Raw genomic sequence first — 22,150 nt, 5'->3', positions numbered from 1 at the left:
TTTAAAGGGGGATAAGTCTATGGACGTTAAAATACTCTGCACTACCTCCAGTATCAAAGGCAGTATGCCCCTTGATTCAACAGCAAATAGCATGTTGGGACAACAGCGCTCATCTGCCTGCCAGTCAGTCACTGTACTGCTCTTTACTTCCCAGTAAGAGTTCAGCTACTACTCAAGGCTAACAGAAAGCCAGTGTGCCCTAGGTAGGCCTTTATTCTCTTGACTTAACAATTTTGTTATCCAGTGTGACAAATTTCAGCCCTACAGGATTTTTGATCATTTTGCTCAGACTATTTCAGGTAGCCAGAGTCTAGTTTGGCATTTATAATTGTGACCATATGTACTTTCTTCCCATAAAAGGCTATAAATATAAAGCTTGTTTTGTTCTGAAGTGAACCTCTCTCTAATAGTTTTAAATTATGTAATATTAAAGGCATTTTCAGTTTAAAATAAGATACTGGAGTAGCAAAGTTGTGCGAGCTAACCTGATCTTTAGAGCGTACCTACAAATGTAGTAGTTTCAGATGTAATATTGCCGGTATGAGGTGTCGTCTGGAAAGGTTTTGCCTCAAACTAGGCATGCCTAATGGGGTTTATGACAGCCTATGAATTTTCCTCTGAAAAGGGTCAGCCTGGAGGTCAGTGAATGCTATACAAATTGCACTCTACTTAAGCCTTTAATTACCCCTATTAGAATTTAATCTGCTGCCAAGTTCATCAAATAACATTTATAACTTCAGAAATGTCTGTGACAAACTTCTGTTTGACTAGTAGATTTACTCTATGGTAAATTTTCTTCTGTCCCTCAAATTTTTTGTTATTAAAAATTGTTTTGTTGTTTTAAAAAATAGTGAATGGAGACCAAAAAATATGCACCCATTATTTTGTAGACATGAGTTCAGAAAATCTCTGAGCATCCATCATACTTTTATTCTAAGAATTGAAACTGGGCACGTTACAGCCAAAGTTAAGTAGATTTAAATCCCATTGGCATTGGGTACAGACTAAGTTGGTTCAACTTTTAAGTCCTGTTGAAATCTGTAGGAGCAGTTAAGGGAACTGAAATTAAACTAATTTAGACTGCTGTCCTATACACACTTACCTGAGTGTATGTCTCGTTGAATTCAACGACATTTATTTCTACATAGACAGGTATATGTCAGGAGCCCATCCTACTCTTGAGTAGGACCCTGGCAGAGACACATACCCGACTGGTATGTTCTCTCCCTCCTGGTCTATTGTTTGGGAGCTTCAAAAGCTTTCTTCTGCCCAAACATCACAGTGACTGATGCCAACAGATATCGGCACACTTAAGGATCCTCAGAGTCTTTGCAGCTTGCATAACAGTCCTCAGCAACTCAGCATTTTGACTACTTTATTTACATATAAACACACACGGGGCACTGCAACATGGCTCCTTCTCTTGCTAGCATCAGACAGCAAAGAGAAAGAACAAAGGAGAATAGTCCCACTTTACGGAACACCGGAACACGAACATCCTGTCTCTGTCACTTCCCACTCTGTGTAGTGAAAACCTACACCATCATGTGATAGACAACAATCCCAAGACTGCAATCACGGAGCAGGAATCTTAACAGTATAGGCCCCGCACATCTGAATCTGTCAGGGCCAGCCCTACCATTATGCAGAGTGAGGCATTCGTCTCAGGCAGCAGATGCTGGGAGGTGAGAGATGTTGGCTAAGTGTCAAAGAGCAGAATTGTGTGTGCCACACAACATCCCCTGTGCCTCCTAAGAGAGCTAGCCACCCTTAGCTGTAGCAGAGGACACTGTCCTTTTCCAACATCAAAGTAAGATCCAACTGCCAACATAGTAGCTTTCTGTATGTGAAACAGGAGGAGGTGCCATTTTGTCTTTCACTCTGAAGAAACAAAATGTATTGGGTCAGCCCTAATCCAAGTCAGAAATCTAAGTGGAAGAGTTACGCACACACCTTTAAAATTGGTGGCAGGTAAAGGTGATTTTTTTTCTTGGAAAGTATACATAGATTTTATTTTCCCGTTCTATAGGCAGATACATAGTGCCATAAAAATGAATTAGAAATAATTCTAGGTTACACTTATTTGCTGGATTTCAATAATGGTTGTAAAGCTCTCATTACTGTTGGATTCACAGAACTGTGTGTAGGCTTTTCCCCCTCACAGCAATCTGACTTTTCATATTATCATCTATTCCTGGCATACAGTTTTAAAAAAAGAAAATACCATGAAAGATGAAGGGGAAAGGAAGTCACATATAAGTCACTTTTAAAAAAATGTTGGCTTGCTTTACATTTCACATTTATTTGGACATTTAAGTATGACCAACTATTTTTATTTCCAGATTATCAAACTGTTGGATGGAAAGAGATCTCAGACTGTAGGAATTTTGATTTCCAGTTTACATTTGGAGATGAAGGACATACAACAAGGTGAGTGTTGCTTGCATCTTACAAGGAACCTTGTGCATGGAATGTTTTCAGAAGTAAGTTAATAATAATAAAATAACCTTCAGGTGCATATTTTACATTCTATAGCTGTGCATCCCTCTTGTTCAGCATCATGTTTTGCACAGGGACCAGCCAGATTCTTCCAGGAAACATGAAATAGGCAATAACTTTTCCTTCTGCTTGCTTCCCACCCCTGCAATTGGAATTCATAGGCACACTGGCTCTGAATTGGAAGTTCCACTTGGCAGCCCTAGCATTCAGCTGTTGCTGCACCATATCTGCCACTTACTCCTCTAGTCCACTTTAAAATCTAAGCTAGTGATCATTGATCCCACGGCAATGAATTTCACAAACTGATTATGTATGAAGAAGTATGGGGTGGGATTTTTTTGTATGTTCTCAGTCCGCTGCCAATCAATTCCATTAAGGGGTCTCAAATTGTAGTGCTATGAGAAAAGGAGACTAATGCTGTCTATTCTGACTTTTCCTATACATAGAATAATAAAATTGTAGCATTGGGAAACATCTTAAGTGTCATCTAGTCCATTCCCCTGCAATGCAAGAATCTCAACATTCAGTCCCTCATCCAATCGGAAACCATAGCAGTTTTATTGCTGCCCCACGAGGACCCCTATACAGTGGTACCTCGGGTTACATACGCTTCAGGTTACATACGCTTCAGGTTACAGACCTGCTAAACCAGAAATAGTACCTCGGGTTAAGAACTTTGTTTCAGGATGAGAACAGAAATCGTGCTCCGGCGGCAGCGGGAGGCCCCATTAGCTAAAGTGGTGCTTCAGGTGAAGAACAGTTTCAGGTTAAGAACGGACCTCCGGAACGAATTAAGTACTTAACCTGAGGTACCACTGCACCATGCATAACACTATAAATATCTGCCTTAGTTGCCATTTTTCTTAAATTCCTAAACATGCCTAGCCTTTTCTCATAAGAAAGATGTAAATTATTTCACACATTTGTATAATTGCTTGCTTGAGAGAAAGTAGGCACTCCTGTCCTAGAAATTGGCTGTGTTACACCTAAAGTGGCTGTCTTGTAGAGATGCCTAGTTTCAACCCTCTTGCAGTATTCCGTACTACGAAGGAGCAGCAAAGCAGCAAGCTCATTGGCAAATCAACAAATTAAATTTTTGAGTTTTCTGATTTTAAGATGTAATTTCAGTAGTTCTTGGTGTGCTAGGACTGGGAGGGATGGGATTACAGCTTACCAGAGCATAGGAACAAACATCATCATCATCATCTCCAGTCTTGTCAGCCAATGTCTGCTCATGAGAGGTGAGACAGAGACAATTGTATCCCCTGCTGCTGGCACGTGTTAGGATAGCTGTAGAGTGAGTCAAGGTAGTGACAGCAAGGTCAGGTGTGCATGCACCTGTCCCAGCATATTGTTTCATAGGACCACTGACCCACAACCCCTCCCCAAATACAGAGATAAGCTGTTATTGTATGTAATTCCAATGTCATCAACTGATGACAGAAAAATAAAATTCGAATGAAAGGTTGGGTCCAGAAATAGATAGTTGGAATTCTACTCATGCAACCGGGGTTCTCCTGGTTCACGACTCAGCTGCTGCCCCTGAAGACTGAGGGAACATTTAGTACAGAGTGTGATGGGACTGGAACAGGGAGGGGTGCTGCAACAGAATGGGGAACTTGGCCCTTCTGCTTCTGCAAAGACATGTCTGGATCCAAGCCATAGTGCCTGAAGAAATTATTTTTAAATAACCTCTGAGCTTGCATCAACGTGACACTCTTTCTGCTCAGAAAACCTAACGCATCCGCAGATGTCCATGCAAAACTAAGGAGAAGATAAAAGAGAAGCAATAGGAAGACAATGTAATGGTATCTCAGGGTGGTGTAGGATTTTTGCCTTGAGAGATTTCCACCTTTGGCTGTGTCTAAGCCCAGCAACTGACATACTTGGCAGTTTTCATGTTGTCTAGCAATGGCAGTATGTGTAGCTCTGTACATCTGGCACACATATGGTTTGGTTTGCATTTGATTACTAGCCAACAAATTGAGGACCGCCACATTTGCAGGAGGAATCATCCACAGATGTTTCTTAGGAGAGGGTGACATTTTCTCTTCCTGAAAAGGTAGAACGGCGCTATCGTTGCTGGACAAAAGGCAACAATATTAAGCACAGAGACTGGTTTTGTCACCTTGTGGTGTAGTTTGAGCTCCCTGTTGGAAGAAAATCAAAACCTTTCTGTGCCAGATTAAAATAGGGGATTTGTCTCATAAAAAGCAAATATATATTAGCATGTCATTGCTTCTTTCTAGGCTGGGCATTCCCAGACCTCTGTCTCCTCAACACCATTATTGACTGGAATCAAAGTGCTTTTCACTACTTATATATCTTTGTTGACATACAGAATGACCTTGTAGGTCTCCTTCTTGGAAAATAATTGATACCTATAGGAAATCCCAAAATGCTGCTTAGAAGTATTTGCAAATTTTTAATAAGTGCTCATTCCAAGGACAGCATGGAACACCAGGGGTTTGTCAGGATCCTTTCTTTATTAGGTACCCCATCATTCACTCCCACAGAAGTTCATTTGAGACCCAGGCTATTGGAACTTTCACCTCCTTCGTAGTGTATGAATGTCAGCAGAAGCTTCGTCAGGCTTCTTCCTTCCAGCATGGCTGCTGTGCAGCTACAGCACAAAACAGCACATCGCTGACCGAGGCTGCATACACACACCATACACTTAAAGTATATGCTGGGAATTGTAGCTCTGTGCAGGGTAAACTACAGTTCTAGTGATTCTTTGTATGGGGAAATGTGCTTTTAATGTATGGTGTGATCTCAGCCAAAGCCTCTGTTACATTTTATACTGATGGTGTTGGTGAGGGTGCACAGCGAATCATTTCCCTGTAATTTGGCCCAGGCACAACTTTTCCATAGCACTCTTTGCTGTTTAAATAAGGCTCTGTTAGCTGCAGATTACCCAAGAGCTTTGCTGATTTTTGTTCCTAGTGAGAATGGATGTTTGAGAGACTGCCACACCCCCAAATTGAGTGGAAGGTTCTTCAAGCAGTTTCTTCTACGTTAAAGGCATACATAACGTCCTGCAAACAATACCTTTCCTCAAAGCCTTAGCTACAACCCTCTTTCCACAGCCCATCATCTTGCAACCACCCTTTGATGTGCCATGGTTCAAGTAATTCAATAAGCTTTTTAAGAAGGCGAAACAGAAAGCCACATTTTGAAGCCTGCCTTCACATTAGTTGGCAAAGCAATATTTTTAATATAAGAAGGTGCTTTTCACTAAGTGTCGTCAGTGTCCCATTTAGCCCAGTATTGTGAGTTCTGTCAGAAACATTCAGTGATCTCAAGCGAAGGATTTTCATGACTCTGCGTCCCAAAGTCTTTTATTGGGAGACCAAACTTGGAGAATTGATTCTGGGGTTTCATTCATGCAAAATCATGCCCTTTGCTGCCTAGCCAATGTAAGAGTTTAACATAATAACAACAATAATTGCACAGTACCACCAAATTATATATGCATTCAAAGTTCTAGAGAGGTCATCTCCTTAGCAATTTGTGGGGGGGGGGGGGAATGGTAAATTACTTTTCAACTTTTCTTGTAACAAGTTCATGCAAAGTTTATTCTTTGCCTCATGTCAAATATCTATCCAGTTACAAGGTCAGGAAAACTGGCAGCCGTGAAGACATATATGCATCTCAGTTCTACCCTGTTTAGTGAAACTATTGAGTGAATTTTGTACTGAGAATATTTTCTCTGGCATATGAAAAAGCCCTGGATAATTTGTGATTTTGCTGGTTATGGAAGACACATGAGAAAATCATTCAACAGCTGTATTGCATGAATATGATTGATAAGGAGCTGCTGATTTTGGTAACAGATTACTGTATGCAGAAGTTAAAAACTATGTCACTTTTATAGTATATAACTTCTCTCTCTCTTTCTCTCTCTCTCTCTCTCTCTCTCTCTCTCTCTCTCTGTGTGTGTGTGTGTGTGTGTGTGTGTGTGTTGTCGATATAATACGGAGCAAGCTCTAATATACAACTCAGAAGTTGGGAAACAATTTCCTTTAAACGTTATTTCCTTTGTTCTGGATAATTTGCAGCATATGGTTTTTGTGAATCTGCCTACGGGCACCAAGCCTGATGTGGTTAGGTTAACATGAGTTGCCCGAGTCTTTTGCTCATGACTTCATGCAGCAGTTGAGCTTTCCTAACCTTCTAAGCCCACTTTTATACCCAGACTGCTTTTCTGCCTCATTAATCTTACAGCATTTTTGCATGACAGTCAAATAGTAGAGGGAGCTTTTTGAGGAGCTTATGCATCTGAAATAAAGAGGCTGGATCTGTTAATTTATTTATCAGTGTAGGATTTATCCCATGCCAACAATTAAAAAAAATATCTGTGTTTGTCTTCAGTACCAGATAGTACTGTAATTCTGGTATATAAAATAGGTAATTTGATAGCCAAAATGGCATAGTGTTTGGAGTGTCGGACCTGGACCTCACCTAAGAGACCAGAGAGAAGCTCCCTGGGTGATCTTGGTCCAGTCACCAACTCTCAGCCTAACCTACCTCACAGGGTTATTGTGAGGATAAAATGTGGAGAGGGAGAACCATATACAGTGGTACCTTGGTTTTCGAACGTCTCCGTTGACGAACATTTCAGTTTATGAACGCCGTAAACCCAGAAGTAAGTGCTTCGGTTTTCAAACACGCCTCGGAAGTCGAACATGCCACGCAGCTTCCGCTGAGTGCAAGATCCTGAGGCCTAGCTGTCGGCTGTTTAGTTTACAGTTTTCGAACATTTCAGAACTCAAACCGTCTTCCGGAACGGATTACATTCGAAAACTGAGGTACCACTCACTGTACACTATTTTGAGCTTCTTGGAGGAAAGGAAGGAAATGAATGTAGTAAAATTATTATTTTGTGGGAGTAATTACTTAGAATATTTGCTTTTTGGAAGCCGCCAGTCTCTCATGTGAGCAGAATTTCTGCTAGTTAAAGCTTTCTTAATTTAGAGGACTATTTAGACTTAAATCTTTAAGAACTACAAATGCCCACAGCTTTATATACTCTCAAATTAATTATTAGGCTTCCTTAAATCTTGTTCTATCAATACAATGTTCACACTGTTTTGGGGGGGAAGGGGGCGGGAAATGCAGGTATGAAAAAATAGTGAAATTTTAGATATAAAGTGTGTGTGTGTATGTGTGTGTGTGTGTGTGTGTGTATACCGGTATATATGCAAAGTTGTTTTTATAGTAAGTTTATTGTCCTGCTGCCGTCTTGTGTAATGCAGTTAGCAAGTATTTTTATGTGCGGCACTTAGGCTCAATGCATGGTGCTGATCTGCTTTTTGTCCCTGCTGACGGTTATTTTATCCTAATGGGCGCAATACTGTGCTAATTATCCTTATGTATATAAATTCTTCTTGTTGTGAGCAGACACCATAGGGCCACATAAAAACGTTTGCCTCAATTTCCCTACAAAAAAGGAGTCCAGAAACCAGACTTGTCCTAGTAACAGATTTTTAAAGGTAGAGGAACCCAATAAAATTACCAGCTCCTCACAGCATGCATCTATTTCCTTTCGACATATTGTGAGGTGTAGCTGAGATATCCTAACCAAACTGACAGTGTAAGAAGGACGGCTCACCAAGATTAAACATAAAAATGAGGTTTTAGCAGCTGCTTTGGAATCCAGTTTCTAAATGTGTTAGGCTTTGCTGCAATAATCTCACCTTGGTGAATTCAGGCAGGGGCCCTGCAGCCAAATGTTGCAGTCTGTTGTTGTTTTTTAAGATATTTATTGAAATTTTCCACTTTAATACATTAAAAAAATCAAAAAGGAAAAACAAAGAAGTTTAAAAACACATAGAGTTCACAATCCTTATTTTTCTATAACATATTTCCCTGACTTCCCCACACCTCCCCTTCTTATATTCCAATTCAAATTGTTAGTTCAGCAAGTTCTTGTCCCTAATTTTTTACCTTTTTCTATTTAGTTCATTTTAAAAAAGCCAACTTTACCTTATAAACATCAATATTTATACATCAGTACTCATTCTTAAAACCTTTTTCTAAAGTCGACCCAAGTTCCCTTCCAAATTTTTCTTTGCAAATCCAATTTCTGTACTTTAAAGTCCAATTACTCACAAGAAGAAGTCAGCGCTCTCCGGCCATGGCAATGCGGCTTCACTCCGCAGGAGAAGCAGTCGACTCTCAGCACCGCGCCGCTCACCCCGTCCCCCGTTCCGAAGCCTTTAAAAAGGCTCCTTCGCAGGTCGGGGGGCGCAAATGGTGCCCGCCGAGTCACCAGGTTCTCAGGCTTCACCGCCTGCAGTCTGCGCTCAGGTAACTGTGGGGGTGGAAAGATAAAAGTTATCATAAAAGACAAGAGTCTCTGTTCTAAACTGGGTCTTATTTCATGTGCACAAAAATATTTTTAGGATAAAGATAATTATCTAATCCTCTTTTTAGGATATTTGTGGGGGATTCTAGTGCTTAAAAATGTAACTGATCTGCATGCAGGTCAATGGAGCATGAGACTTTCATATGCAATGGAATGTTTGGTGAGGCCTGGGAGAAGGACCGATGGGGTCATTGAAGTAGCCCCACCTCTGGCCTGAAATGGAACAGCCCATTCCATTACAGGACGGTTGCAAGATACTTTCTCTTATCGCAACTCTGCAGTGGGAGGTGAGACTTGCCAAAGGTCAGGTGGAGGTGGCTTGCAACTCACCCAAAATATGGGGGCCGGGGGAGAGAGGAAGAATCAAGCAGCATTTGATATGTAGGCTGTATGTGTGTCGTTTGAGTGACAAAGGCAGGAGTAAGCCGTGCTGGATCTACAAATTTTGCCGGGGAGGGGGCAAAAGTCTGCACTGCGAACATCTCACACTCTGATTAAACTAAACATAAACTTTGACATTAACATTAACATTCACACCTAGGTCAGTTTTGGTCTGACCAATGTATGCATTCCTAGAAGCTCAGTCCAATTTTTTCTGACAGTAACAGCCATTCAGCAGTGGAATGGACTCCCTCAAAAGGTGGTGGACTCTCTCTTTCATTGAAGGTTTCTAAGCAGAGGTTGTCTGGCTATCTGTCATGGATGCTTTAGCTGAGATTCCTGCATTGCAGGGAATTGACGCGATGACTCTCAGGGCACCTCCCAATTCTACAATTCTGTGATTCACCTTAATAGAAAGGTGGCTTCTTCCATTTTAAAGGATGCATGAGCAGAGCTGTTCCCTTTATTGAAGTAAATGGGAAACCCTGTTCACAAAGGCACTAGATATATGTTGTTGTTGTTGAGTCGTTTAGTCGTGTCCGACTCTTCGTGACCCCATGGACCAGAGCACGCCAGGCACTCCTGTCTTCCACTGCCTCCCACAGTTTGGTCAAACTCATGCTGGTAGCTCCGAGAACACTGTCCAACCATCTCGTCCTCTGACGTCCCCTTCTCCTTGTGCCCTCCATCTTTCCCAACATCAGGGTCTTTTCCACAGAGTAGATATATGTACCGTGTATGCAACTCTGGATCTGAATGCATTGTAGATTTTAAATAAAGTTCAGTGACAATCATTTCCCATGGTTGTTAAGATCTTATATTTGCCATTCATAATATTTACCTTTTCCCTAACCACCTTTGTTTCCAAGTTAGGCACAGAATCATAACTGACAAGCAGAATTTTAAAGCATTCTAAATGTCATTGGACCTTTTAATAGAATTAATTAGCCTGCCACAGAGAAAATTTACTAGCCTGCTGGTTAATTTCACAATGTAAAATCATGGGGTTAGAGGTAGAAGGGGGAGCAACCTTATTACTTTTAAATAATTATTTAAAGATGCTTGTCTTGCCTCTCTCAAACATCACAGAAAAAAACAAAACTCAGCAAGAGCTTTTAAACTGTTCAGCTGTGAGTGGTCACTTCTCCTTTTATAGGTAAGGCAATATGTGCAGCAGAAATCAAGATACCAGCTATTAACCTTCAGCAGATGCAGAATCATAGCTGGTAGTCAAAGTTATTAATATTCCTACTGTTTTAATTTAAGCAAACAATTTCTCTTTAAGATGCAAACTGAAATGTTATGCCTGGGATACTTACATTTGTGGGTTTTATAAATAATAATTTGTTTTTGGAATAAATGAAAGCCTTTCATGGGTTTCTGTGATATTACATACAAAAGGCGCTTCCGCACAGAGATTTTTTGTGGAATTGGTGCTATTCATGCATACAAGTTTTTCATGTCATCCTCATGATGCCATAGCTATCAAAATGCCAACCCTCTTCTTTCTTTTACATTTAATTCGAATTTCCTCTTATTGTAGAAAATGTGATCAGTAAAAATAGCCATAGATGCTGGCATGATGAATTGGTTGCGTCCATATTAGTTTCACTTCTGATTACATGGAATTGAAATATCCCCCACATTACAGTAAAAGCCAATGTGCTAACAGAAACTCTTTCATACAAGAGCACATTTTGTCTTTTTACACCATTCTCTTTACCTGCCACACCATCAGTAGTCTAAAAGAGTCAACTAGTAAACCAAACTCCATAGAAAAAGGTCAATGAAAAATGTCTGCGTAGAGAGGACAGCAGCCACCTTCTTTCAGTGTCTTAACTCATAGCTATGTGTAAGCCTGCATGGGAGAAACGTTCACATGAAAGCTAACACATTCCCCAGTTTTTTTTCTTTGCTGTTTGTGGCAACAGATTAGCCAACAAACCCAGTTGTGACATATTATCTAATTTATGATTTTATATTTTCTACAGCTATACTAAATGTGGATCATTCCATCGTCGACTTAGAAACGCTGGAAGCACTGTATGAGAACGTAAGTATAAAAGGGTCAGTTCCACACTGCTAGTTCACAAATAGAAAGTGAGCTGTGGGCACATATCCCACCTTCATGTCCCATGTTCTCTTTATCCAAATGCCGTCTTTCTGCAACAGAAATGCAGGTTTCCCCCCATTGTCTTTAGTAATAGATGTCTGGTTGAATCCACCTTGAGATACAGTTCTTGTTTTGTTCAGACATTTCAATATTCTATAGTCCTTCATTTTCGTTTTGCATTCTTTCCTCCGGTAATGCCATACTTGTACAATATTCACATGCAGAGCAAGAGTTGAGGGTTCATATGATGGCTAACATTGCTTGGGAGGAACACAGAGTACATACAGAGCACCGCCTGCAGACATCAGTACAACTCCTTCACATGCCAGCCAAAATACACCGGTGGCTGGTTGCCTTCTGTAGGCACTGGTAAAAAGGAGCAGGACCAGTCTATGCAATTCTGCTCAACCCCCTCTCCTGGCCTTGTGTTCTTTCAGTGTTTGAGTATATCATTTGAACCCCACTGTAATTGGCTCCCGCTATAACTGGCACGGGTTGGAATCTTCTGTGGTGCAACCAGGATCAGATAACTATTCTGGAATAGCAGTGGTGCCATTGAGGCCAAATCACTGTTGCTCAGATTACATCCTGCTCAGAGACTCCAGATGCACCCACATGTAATTTGACAGTTCCACTGTATCTTGGGAAATGTAGTTCACATAGCAGTGTGTGATTCAGTCAAGCATACATGTGCAAAAGTTTATGCAGCTTCTGAGAACACTGTGACATCCATGACACAGATTGGGCCTCATCGTGTATTTAATAATAATGTGTGTCAGGCTGTGTATATATTACGAGCCTAAAGTGCAGCCAGGTTGTTCTTTTTTCCAATTCAGTCTGTGGCTTATTTGCGGGAAAATGCAACAGTGAAACAGTGTGTCAAGTGAAACAAAATTGCTTCTACATTGAAAATACCTTATTAGGAAAACCTATCCTGTTCATGTTGCGTGTATGGTTCTGTCAGTCTCTGTTTGTAGGTGGGACAGCAGCACCTACCCCTGAATTCTGCCCCTTTCTCCTTGCCACTCCAAGAAGTATTTAGTGATTCCAAAGATGTGGGCATTGAAACACATTGGGTTGTTTTTTTTCTCTCTTGAGGCTAAGAAAACTCATTACTGGTTTTTTTCCCATTGGAATTGCAGAGAGCGCAGAAGGATGAACTGGAGAAAATAAAGCAGCATTATGACACTTCAAAAGAAGAAGAAGTGAAGCTTCTTGATAAACCAGAACAGTAAGATGGTCCAGGGGTCCTACCATAGGTTGCTATCATTCAAACAAGTCTTTGGAAAGCAGAACAGTTGGAACAGCACTGCATAGAATAGAATAGAATTGTTCAAAGAAGCTCCCATGTGCCATATTGTGAAATACCCATCCCAACACTAGAAAGCCCATTCTGACGGATGTCCGCTTATACTTCTGTTCGAAATCTCAAAAGGCCGATATTCCATAAAATTTGGCACTTTATTCTATTGCTGAACTTTTAAAATTAACTTACACCTACTTTCCTGTCCTTTCCAACCTCCTGCTTCTTTTCCTAGCAAATAACAGTGAACTAATGTTCTAAGCTTCCCAGTGGTATTCATTAAATATAGCAGATATGGATTTAAAAACAAATGCACCACTCCAGTAGGCCAAAGGCTCAGAACAGTCTTTGTTTCATACAGTGGCTCCATTCGCACATTACACTGAGCCAAAGTATGGCTAAGCACAAATATGCAGCTCATGGAGAGGAGATTGCAGCTGATTTGCTTCTCCCCAGTGCTTTCATCTCAGCCCAGTGTGGTGGTGTTTGAACCTAGGGTTCATGGTTCACCTCTCTCCTCCTTAACCACTGGTTGTCACCATGAGATTGGGTTCAGATGACATGCTAAACCCTTATCCACTGTGACACACGTAGGGGGTGGAAGAGAAGTAGGGGAAGTCCTGTTGTGAACACAAGAGTGCAAAATGCATTGTGGTCCTTGTTTCGTTAATCTTTACAAGATCACTGCATTAGGGTTGGCAGAACAATATTACTCTTGATTTCTGTGTTGGGACCAACAGCATAAAGTTGAGTCCCATGGCACTCAATGTGACTTTCTCTCTACAAATTGTGTTTGGAGTGAACCCTAGAAATGGCTGAACTCCTGGGTTCGTATTCAGATCTGGAAGCAATCTGCTCTCTTTGTCAAACAACCGCAGTAGAGTGAGGGGGACACACACAGTTTATTGAGAACTATTCCCGACCAGCAGAGTGCAGTATCTCTCCCTATCTCTCGTTCTTGTTCATGCTGTTTCTCATGTACATTAACTCCAATGTTGAAGTTTTAAGTCTGTCCATTCTCCTTTCATGGTAAATAGCAGCATGCACCATATCTTGTATCATTTAAATCACACAAAAAACTAATTTTATGAAAGGAATTTGACATTATTCGTTGATAAATTGTATTGGATGAATGTAAAATTAGGTAAATAGGGAACTTTTGTGTTATTTTTTCCACCTATTTTTGCAGGTTTCTATACGAGTTATCCCAGATCTCCAATTTCGCAGAACGTGCTCGATGTATAATCTTTCAGTCTGTCTTCAATGAAGGAATAACTGCAGTCCGTCGTAAAGCTGATATTATTAACCGTGTTTCTAAGGTAGTTGTCAGAACCGATTGTAAATTTGTGGTGAAATAATGGATCTGGGCTGGTTCTAAAGCAACTTTACAATAATATGTCTTCAAATAAAGTGGGGGGGGGGGTGGAGAAGGAAATACAGCAATACAACTCACATTTCATCACCGGAAAATGTATTAATTTACTTTTCATTTCTTATTTAAGATATTTGTGTCCCACCTTTCCTTAAGAAATCCAAGACGGCTAACAATGCAAAAGCAATGAAAATATTTTTAGAACAATGGCAGCATAAACACAGTGGCTTCATTGCACAGATCCAGCTGTGAAAGCATTAAGAAATAATGTTTACCTTTAGGTTTCTGGATTCAAACTTTAATCAGAAATTGAAAAGCTGCTTTTGAAAGATTTCAGTGCAATTCTATTTCATTCTACACCAAAGCATTCATAAGTGTAAAAAGAGGCTAACATTTGAATGGTATGTATGTACTCATCCTCTGCTTTCCGATATTAAACACTGGCATTCTTCTTTCAGGATTTGCTGGATATACAAAGTGTGAAAGACATTTTAGGATTGATCCTGGCTTTTGGAAATTACATGAATGGAGGGAACAGGACGCGTGGTCAAGCAGATGGGTTTGGTTTGGAAATACTTCCCAAACTAAAGGATGTTAAAAGTAGAGTAAGTAGTTTTGGGGGTTTTTTTAATAGAATTTTATTTAAAATTGGCATTTTAAGCAAAGGTCTACCAAGTGCCAATGTTTCTCTCTTTCTTCCTACAATTCTTTGCTTTTCTTTATGCCTGAGGCACTGGCACTGGGATATAGCCTTTCTCCATACAAATTAATGGGTGTTTCTTATTGCTACAGCTTCACCACTACAAGCAGCCATCCCCAGTAGCAAATGACAAGTGAGTTCCTGAACTCACTGGGGACTTTGCCATTAAAAAAAACAAAACCCAGCTCCACAGTAACGTATGCACATATTCTTGTCTCCAGTATGAGAAAATAGATCTCACAGTTTCGGACATGGATTACAACATTCATGAGTGAGATTCACAAGGCATCGCTTCAGAACTTTTAAGAATTGATTCAGAAGCACGACTCATTTGCCGTTTCCCATTCCCAACTTTTATTTATGTAGAAAAAAATTATTTTTATACTGCTGCTCATAAAAAGCGTCGGGGTGGTTTACAGCAGTCATACATAAAACCATACAATAAAATTCATATAAAAATTTTATAATCAGATCTCAGCTCACTATTATAGAAAGGTGTGTTCTTTAATTGCCTTCCTTAGCTTGGTGGAATAGAAACACTTTCAGCAGGTGTTTGAAACAGAAAGTGTTGCAGAGTATTCCGCAGGACTGAAGGCTCGGTCCCTGGTGGAGGAAGAGGAGTGGGCCGCCCCTGGCAGCGCAATCCCAGTAGGGTGCCATCGTGGCTGCCCCCCTGCCTGCACTGGGCGCCATGCCCCTACAGGTGTCATGCCCCGCCACCAGGACACATGCCCCGCCACCAGGACGCACACCAGCCCAGACCCCCACTGGCTCTCCGCCCCCCAGTGCCAGAGCATGGAACTCGCCACTGGGCTCGGTTTCTTGTTGTCAAATGAACCTTACCAACTCAGAAAACAACCCAACATTGCTCCTGCAGGCAATCTCAGAGATTGAGCTAGAGTGGAATGGTTCAGGCATCCCCTAAGGTGCCATGGACCTAAGTTCTTCCGGGCATTGAAAATTAACACAAGGACTTTGGACCTGGCTTGGTGGTAGATGGGCAACCTGTTCAGATGTTTTAGCAGTGGCATTACATTTTATCAACCAGGTGTCCCCATCAGCAGTTTGACTGCTGAATTCTGCACCAGCTGGAGCTTCTAAACCAAGAGCATCTCCACAAAAAGCCATGTTACAGTAATCCAGCCTCAAGCTTACCCATGAATGGACTACCATAGTCAAGCTATCGCTGGCCTGGAATGGGTATAGCTGGCGAATCAGACAAAGCTGTTAAAAGGCATTCCCAGCCTCATTTTGTGCAATGTAGCTATCAATTTCTTACGCAAAGGATGCTCTGCTAACCAGTGCTTGTATCCAAAGGTGTATTTCTGCACACATAAAGTATCTCTTGGTCTTGCTCAGCTTCATGCACAAGCAGAACTGCTAGAATGCCTACAGATTGCAAGATTTCCTGTGCAAGCATGTCTGGAGCTGTACTCTAGCCACTATTTTCCTTTGCTCACAGTTCTTCAGACCCAGACTTAGACTGTTTCTCTCTTTAACTGGCAAGTAACATGGCTACTGTAAATGCTAATCACAGCAACAAATAGAATGTAAAAGTTCATGACAGATGTCTATGAATTTTTAAAATAAGTCCACCTAAATTTTGGGGGTTGTACCCATCCAATCTATGTTAAACTGCAATCCTAGACACAACTACCAAAGAAATAAACCCCACTTAACACAGTAGGACTGATTACACATGCATAGGATTGTTCCCCTCGTGATGTCTCATTGCAAAAGAAGTACTGAATAATAAAACAGGAGTGCAATTCTATAAGCATCTACTGGCTCAATGAGTCTTACTACCAAATAAGTGAGTATAGGATTGCAGCATTAATCCTAAACATTTGTGGAACTTAGTGGGACTTGCTACTGAACAGACATGCATAGTCAGATGCTGTTGGGAGTCTTAGGTCCATTCTGCGCTGCTGGTCGAGTTACCAGTTAGGTTGTCTTGCATGGTTCTTTAAAAAAAGTATTTAGAACAAGCAGTTAAGAATTTTGATGCTGCACAATGGTATTAAAATTAAAATGAATACATGGACCCTGAATTTAATACATTCTATTGATGTATTTTGCACAGCGAAATCCTATCTCAGTAGCTTTTGGTATGCTATTCAAAAGCAAATGCACACTTCAAAGGCATTCCATATATAATACAGTTCAATGTCTTTCTCTTTGTGCTATTTAATAATTTCCTGTAACTAGTGATTTCATACCTAAAGCACAGTTTATCCGTCTCCCTAGTTAATCTTCACTGAATTGATTCAGTACCCTGCGTAATAAAGGAACAATGTCAAACAAATAGTGCAAGATAAGAAAAACATTTTATTTTACGTAAAATGCTTTCTTTTGACTGAATTTGCATTTGTTCACTTAAATGTCTGTGTGATATTCACAGGACACTCCACAAATCTATTTGTAATAATCTGTTTGATGCCCTTTTCTTTTGCATTGCATAAGATTGCTCACTATTTCAGACATCTAAATAATGGGCAGATAATGTAAGGCCTGTAGGCTATATAGGGGTTTTTAGTCCCTTTAAAAGGCCAAGTTACACCTGGCAGTAGTGCAGAGGTAAATAGGTCAGAAGGTGAGCATTAGAGCTTTTTTTTCCAGCTGGAACTCAGTTCCGGCACCTCTCAGGTGAGTGTCATTGCCATTATAAGAGATCAAGGGCGGTGATTGTGGTGAGCTCCGGAACCTCTTTTTCTTAAAAAACATAATAGCACTGGTGCATGTGTAGGTTAACCTGTCATAGGCTTATGCTACCAATCCCAGAGGTGGTGTTAGGAGGTGGACCGGGGGCTGAGCCCCAAGTCTCCTGCCTATCTGCATTTTCAGCTTATCTTTAAAACCTGTCTTATGACCCTTCCAGAAAAACCTGCATGCCAGTCCCTTAACTGCTAGTTTAGAACAGTACATTTTTGTATTGGCCTCTGTAGGTTCATTGCCGCCTTCCCCAATCTGGTGCTCTCCAAATGTTTTAGACTACAGTTCCCATCCCAGTGAAGAGGGACGAACAGGGATGATGGGAACTGCAGGCTAAAACTTACGGAAGGCACTAGGTTAAGGAACGCTGGTCCCGTAAATCTCATAGTAACGTAACATGCCATGTGATTAGGGAGACATAGTATTGTCACCATCCTTCCTCATCTGCTCTTCTCTGCTAAGCGAACTGCAGTGACCCTAATGGAGCTGATACATTACAGATTGCGAGCAACTAGAAGCACCAGTGATTGCTGTCACACTTTTGCTGATGCAAAGAAACCAGTTGTTCCTCTTCTTTCTAGGTAAGGCAGGGATGGAGAACATGTCCTCCAGATGTTGCTGGATTCCAAGTCTCATCAGGCCCAGTCAACATGGCAAATAGCTCTGGATGATAAAAGTTACAGGTGTCCAACCACATCTGAAGGGCCACAGTTTCTCCACCACTGTTTTAAGGGGACTAAGAAGTTCAATACTGGAATGAGCAATTAGGCTTCAAGGCATTGCTCATTGTCCTGGAGACAGCAACAATTGAACCTTAGTTACTTCAAAAAGCCATTTGCCTTGGTTACTACAAAAAGGTCCCTTGTCTCATTAGAGATATTGAGTAGGTGATTGTCCAGATTGCATGAAATACTGCCCATGATGGTGCCATTGGTCCAGTTGAGATGCACTGCCAGCATGGGAAGTAGCTGTATTATATGACCAGCCCAAATGATGGACAATTTAGCACATTGCTACAATTTTGCATACTATTTTAAATTGTTGTAAGGAACTTTAAAAAAAATAGTATACATCTTTGACCTTTAGAAAGGTGCAGTATAAATGTTAGTATAAGTCAATACATTATATGATATGGGGTCCACCATTAGGAATTTTCCAGTCCTGGCAAGGATAAGACCATGGTGGAAACAGGATAGCCAGGATTGACAGGCAAGGCACTTGTATGCACTCAAAAGCCACAGGTCAGAAAGCAAGTGAGGTCAGAGGCACATCCTTCAGAACCCTGGACAGGTCTGAGGCAAGAGATAACTCAATCTGACCAGGGATGGTTGCTGACTGAGCTCATATTGCCTGAGCACACACAAACCAGGCTCTGCTCCCTTGCTGGAGAACAGAGAGACTCCTGGCACTCCATCTTGGTTGCAACTAAACATAATATACAATTGGAGACAGGTCTTTTTCTGTGTATGTTTGTTTTAAATGGCAGTACTTCTAAAAGTGTTCTCATTACCTCTCTACTGTTTGGAATCTTTCCCCTCTTTTAGAATACTAATATCAGCCTTGTGGACTATGTTGTGATATATTACCTACGCCATTGTGACAAGGTAAATTATTTTGTTGCATTCACTATTTACGGTAAATCGTGTGTTGGTACATTGCTTAAGAGAATGAATAGCCATGATCCAAGGGTTTTGTGATGTTCTGTTCGCAAATAACTTCCCCTTTGAGAAAGAAAACATAGAAGCCCACAGGAACCCCAGTTCAATAGGCAATTCCCACTGTGTATGCCTGTATCTTGGATCATGGGGGGGGGGGTTAAAATAGGTTGATGCAAGTATACAAATGGGATTCAGAATAATCCGGACACAACACAGTTGCCCCTTTTTTTTTTGGCCAAAGTTATTGAGTCAAAATCTACACTTCTGACATGAGTTTTCTTGGCAGCTATCCTTGTATCACAAGGGTACTCTGTTAGGTACTCTATAAATTAGCTCCTCTCTCCCCTCCTCCCGATTTCCATTTTATTCTATTAAGATTTCAACTTGGTGCCCACCTCCCAGCAGTTTCAACTTGAAAATTGCTTGGCATCCTGTTCTCCATTGTGTTTGACAAAGCCATGTGCAGAATTCCAGCTCCAGATATTAAAATTCCATTAGCACATTGCATAGCCTTTCCTCTCTTTTTTGCTGTATTATCTTAGAACAAATTTTAGTGCATGAGCTGCATATATGAGCAAAAGTTTATTTTTCCGCTTGAATCTTTAAACTACATAAGAAGAGGGGGAAAGACTGGTACAATAATTTACATTCTGCCACTTGAATAAATGCTGCAGTTACAATCTATTGGTTCTATTTATTTGATCACATTGATAGGTTCACATTTAGGGAACAATGGCTTGTTTTGTCAGAAAATCTTTACAGGTTTTAGCTACCAGGTTTTTTTTCTTTGTCTTGTTTAGGATGCGGGAACAGAAAGTAGTGTGTTTCCTCTACCAGAACCGCAGGATTTCTTCCAAGCATCGCAAGTTAAGTTTGAAGACCTAATAAAAGACTTGAGAAAACTGAAGAGAGATCTAGAAGGTAAATAAGGACCAGGTACCATTTAAAAATCTGCAGCCAATCTTCTGTATGTTATATTGGAAGTAAAGGTAAAGGTACCCCTGCCCGTTCGGGCCAGTCTTGCCAGACTCTAGGGTTGTGCGCTCATCTCACGCTATAGGCCGGGAGCCAGCGCTGACCGCAGACACTTCCGGGTCACATGGCCAGCGTGACAAGCTGCATCTGGCGAGCCAGCGCAGCACACGGAAACGCCGTTTACCTTCCCGCTGGTAAGCGGTCCCTATTTATCTACTTGCACCCGGGGGTGCTTTTGAACTGCTAGGTTGGCAGGCGCTGGGACCAAGCGACGGGAGCGCACCCCACCGCGGGGATTTGAACCGCCGACCATGCGATCGGCAAGTCCTAGTCGCTGAGGTTTTACCCACAGCGCCACCCGCTTCCCTATATTGGAAGTAAGTCCCCCTAAAATCTATTAAGCTTCCATAAATTTGCATAGGATTGCAGCCTTACTGCTTAACAATTCAAGCTTAGCCATGTCTACTCAGAAGTAAGTTGTATTGAATTCAGTACACCCAGGCAAGTGAGGTTGGGATTGCAGCCCGTTATTAGTGCTTATTCCTGAAACCAAACTTAAAGGTTATGCTGTTCAATGGTCTGTCCCAGGAGTAGACTTCTTATTTCAAAGCCAGTGACAAATACTTTTCTTAATATCACATTCAGTTCTTCATTCCCAAAGGAAATCTGCAGGAAATGTATGAATTCCAAGCAAATTTATTCTAATTTCTCTGGGGGGCTCTGAATTTAACCTTGCAAATGGATGAGCCCAATAACCTGTATACTTGTGTCTATAGTTCAGTAATGTGCAATAATCATGTGAAGGACTGTTCATTGTTCACAGTAATGGAGAATAAAATAAGCAGTTTGGGCACAGTCAAAATAATTGCATGCAACTAGAGATGGTGCTTGCAGATTAAAGAGAAATTCTACTCCTAAAGAACCAAGAAAAGGCCCCTTTTAAAAGGAAGAGTGGTTTGACTGTTTGACAGAAGGGGCTACTCAAGAGGAGGAAGGTCCAGTTGCACACAAATTGTCCTTACTTGTACTGTATATGGGCATTTTATTCTCCAGGTATTCCAGGAAAGGAAACAAAGAAGTTCACATCTAGTGCTTTGGCCACAATGACTCAAACTAAAGTTTCACTGATATTTTAACTAACAGACTAGCAAAATTAAATTATTTGGGCCCATAAACTAAGGCATAAATTTACTCCTTGAAGAATAGGGAATAATCTATATAATAATATTGGTCTTACTGTCCTTAAAATAGAGCTTTCTATGTATATTGAATGAAAGGATTCTGTTAAGGTTAGACAATAAAAGTCTTCACAAAATAATTTATTATTCCAGTTAGACATGGCTGAATTAGCCTATAGTCCCCTTAAAGAAAGTTTCAAAGGTCAGCTGTGGTAAGGAAGTATCAATTGTTATTTATTCATCCTTGGCATACATGAATGCTCTATCTCCTCTCATCTCTTAGCTCTGTAAAACCCTTGGCCTGCCCTCTCTTGTGCTAGTTTGCGCTGAAACGTGATCTGTGTTTGGTCTTCTGTTTTTCCAAATGTGTAGTCCTGGTGCTCTAGATTTCATTCTTGCTGGCCGTGCTTCAAGACTTTGACATGCTTATGATGTCAATGACAGTTACAAAACGAAGGCAGAAAGAAAAGCAGAATGCTGATTTCACTTTTCATCTTTTCCAGCCTGTTTAAACTGAGGAGTTTGTTAGACTCTGCTTCTACAGCAGCTGATGATTTCACTAAATATTGGATAGAAATTATGCAGGCACTTCTCTAGGATACATGCTACTTTGCTTTGCATGGGACATAAAGTTCCATGTGACTTATCAACCTGAAATATTTTTCCACAGCTTTGTAACTCAAAACAATTGAGTGAAGTGCATTTGGTTGAATGCATTTAGTCAAGAGAGCTCGGGGGGGGCAGGGGAGAGCAGGCCATTTTCACTAAAGGAAGGCATTCCCCCAACCGCAAAGAAGATCACAAGTCTAGGCACAAGAGCTGCTCAATGGGAAGCTTTTGCTGTAAGAAGAGGGACAGTCATCTTCATCTAGCAACTTCTCTAGAGAGA

At 41.0% G+C, this 22,150-nt stretch overlaps 1 protein-coding gene across 1 annotated transcript in view; it reads left to right on the top strand.

Annotated features, from left to right (window-relative positions):
* The window catches only part of FMN1 (formin 1), a 110,279-nt gene that overhangs the window by 47,096 nt on the left and 41,033 nt on the right, over window positions 1-22,150 (top strand). The window contains exons 6-12 of the mRNA XM_053381935.1: window positions 2,343-2,430; window positions 11,242-11,303; window positions 12,506-12,594; window positions 13,856-13,985; window positions 14,497-14,643; window positions 18,995-19,054; window positions 19,909-20,029. Of these exons, the coding sequence (XP_053237910.1) occupies window positions 2,343-2,430; window positions 11,242-11,303; window positions 12,506-12,594; window positions 13,856-13,985; window positions 14,497-14,643; window positions 18,995-19,054; window positions 19,909-20,029 (697 nt within the window). The remainder of the gene's footprint in view (window positions 1-2,342; window positions 2,431-11,241; window positions 11,304-12,505; window positions 12,595-13,855; window positions 13,986-14,496; window positions 14,644-18,994; window positions 19,055-19,908; window positions 20,030-22,150) is intronic.

Source organism: Podarcis raffonei, chromosome 1, assembly GCF_027172205.1.
Source record: "Podarcis raffonei isolate rPodRaf1 chromosome 1, rPodRaf1.pri, whole genome shotgun sequence".
Taxonomy (NCBI): domain Eukaryota; kingdom Metazoa; phylum Chordata; class Lepidosauria; order Squamata; family Lacertidae; genus Podarcis; species Podarcis raffonei.
This window is presented reverse-complemented; position numbering and strand designations above follow the sequence as displayed.